The sequence below is a fragment of the Centruroides sculpturatus genome, unplaced genomic scaffold (genome assembly GCF_000671375.1).
Source record: "Centruroides sculpturatus isolate CEXI.00-Female unplaced genomic scaffold, Cexi_2.0 scaffold124, whole genome shotgun sequence".
Classification (NCBI taxonomy): domain Eukaryota; kingdom Metazoa; phylum Arthropoda; class Arachnida; order Scorpiones; family Buthidae; genus Centruroides; species Centruroides sculpturatus.
In genome coordinates, this window is record NW_019384390.1 from 307,125 (window position 1) to 309,093 (window position 1,969).

Consider the following 1,969-nt stretch of genomic DNA (forward strand, 5'->3'; position numbering starts at 1 on the left):
ACAATAAAACAATTACTATTATTTTATTATCTTTTTTATATTTTTACTAGTGTTATTTGTATTTATACGTATTTTCTTTTATGTATACTAATTGTAGAGAAGAAAATCTTACGTCATATACTTGACATTTCTAACTAATTTTGACAACTTCATAAATAAATAATCTGCACTATATTAAAAGTAAGGCAAGTGTCTGCATTATAACTTCCACTGGCTCATTGTAGAAATAAATTTGAAAGCGTAATTTCAAAATCAAATACTAAAATAATAGCGATATGTTTACCGATATTTCCGAAAAAAATGATTTTAAGCAATAATAAACTATAATGCTTTATTTATAGTCGTCTATAAAATACATTTAACGAACATAATAATTGCCAAGAAAAACTCTTTTTAATAGAAACTACACATTTCTACAGATGTTTTTTTAATTCGTTTCTGTGAAATTAATTTGATAAATCTGTAAACAGTTTTGTTCTTCACTCGAAATGCTTTTTAGCTTTTTGAAACCAGAGAAAACTGAATGCAACGTTTTTGCCATCTGAAAAATTAAATTTAACTCAATTTATTTCCAGTTACAAAACCGCAATTAATTAAGAAAATAATACAACCTTCAAGGGAATTCTCTTGTCAATAATAAAAAATCTACCAATTGTGAGACAGAGAGAAACTTTTCCAAATCTTTTCATAAAGTTCAAAATCTGAAATTATTGTCAACATGAGAAAAATATTTGTTTTAAACGTCATTTAAACTTCATACCTTTAGCTTTTGATTTTCTCCAATGTCACATCCTGCTAATTGTCTGATATCTTGAAATGTATTTTCCATCTGCAAGAAAAAGCAACTATAAACTATCTAAAGCATATGTCAATAGTGCATATAAAATGTAATTACCGTAAATGCTAAAGAGCACAGAAGACAGCCAGCAATTATGCTAATGCAAGTGAATAGTATCATCAATAAAAGCATAAGAAATTTAATAAAATAATGAAATTCTAAAAACAAAAAGACATAATATAAAAAACTTGTCAACCAAACGATTCCAAAGTACAGAAATCCAAATACTAAATTATATTTAGAATTGAACTGTTGCACAAAAATCCAAAGTTCTTCATGATGCATGATTAAATCGTTTAGCTTCTCTCGTAAATCATAATCGATTGTTTTTATTAAAAGTAGCTCCATCGATAATTGCTCAAATTCCTTATGCGAGATCAGCACTAACAATGCCGCTAACAATAAGCTGTAACCGATTCCACCAAAAAGAAAACTTACATTTAAGGAGGTGAATGTAGTACAGAAGAGAGCCTCCCCATGAAATTTTTGCTTCATTTCTATGTAAGGGTAGACAAATACAGTGGCCGCAATTTGATACAAACCAATGGCTAATATTATATCAAAGGAAAAGAGCAGAGTAACATGTTGTAGTAAGATGTTATTTTCGTTAATCATTTTTACTCGAAAGTATTTATTTCTTAATGGCTTTTTTAAATTGAATTTGTTGCGTTTGATGAATTTGAATGCAACACAATAAATGATAAATATAACAGAAAACACTATTTTAAATAACATGGAATTTCTTTCGAATACGTCATACGAACCAATGCATATCGAATATTCATTGATTACTGGGATTACATGCCATATGAGAAGAATTGTAAATCCGCGTAAATTCAATTCGATAAATCGAATATACATATTCTTCAATTTGATATTTTGAAATTCTCTGTCTTTCTTTGAACATTTACAAGTTTCAAATGCGTCCAGCCCAAATATAAGAGCCGTTGTCCAACAAGGGCTGATGAAACAGCTCAGACATACCTCTTGTAAGTTCGAACTCATGCTCAATCTCTATCTTTTAGAGGACGAAACGAAACTGTTCATAGAAATACTGCTTACGTAAATTCATTATCTCTGAAAATTTATAGTGTCATTTAATAATAACAATAATAATGTATTCCAAATTAA

General features: G+C 28.3%; 1 protein-coding gene across 1 annotated transcript; it reads right to left on the bottom strand.

The window, feature by feature from the left end:
- Positions 1–334: 334 nt before the first annotated feature.
- Positions 335–1,546, bottom strand: LOC111618218. Its single transcript, XM_023359700.1, has 4 exons — positions 896–1,546; positions 761–829; positions 612–701; positions 335–541 (listed from the first exon to the last, which is right to left on the bottom strand). Exons 1-4 carry the CDS (start codon positions 1,451–1,453, stop codon positions 428–430), a joined length of 831 nt encoding a protein of 276 aa, XP_023215468.1. The 5' UTR covers positions 1,454–1,546; the 3' UTR covers positions 335–427.
- Positions 1,547–1,969: the final 423 nt, after the last annotated feature.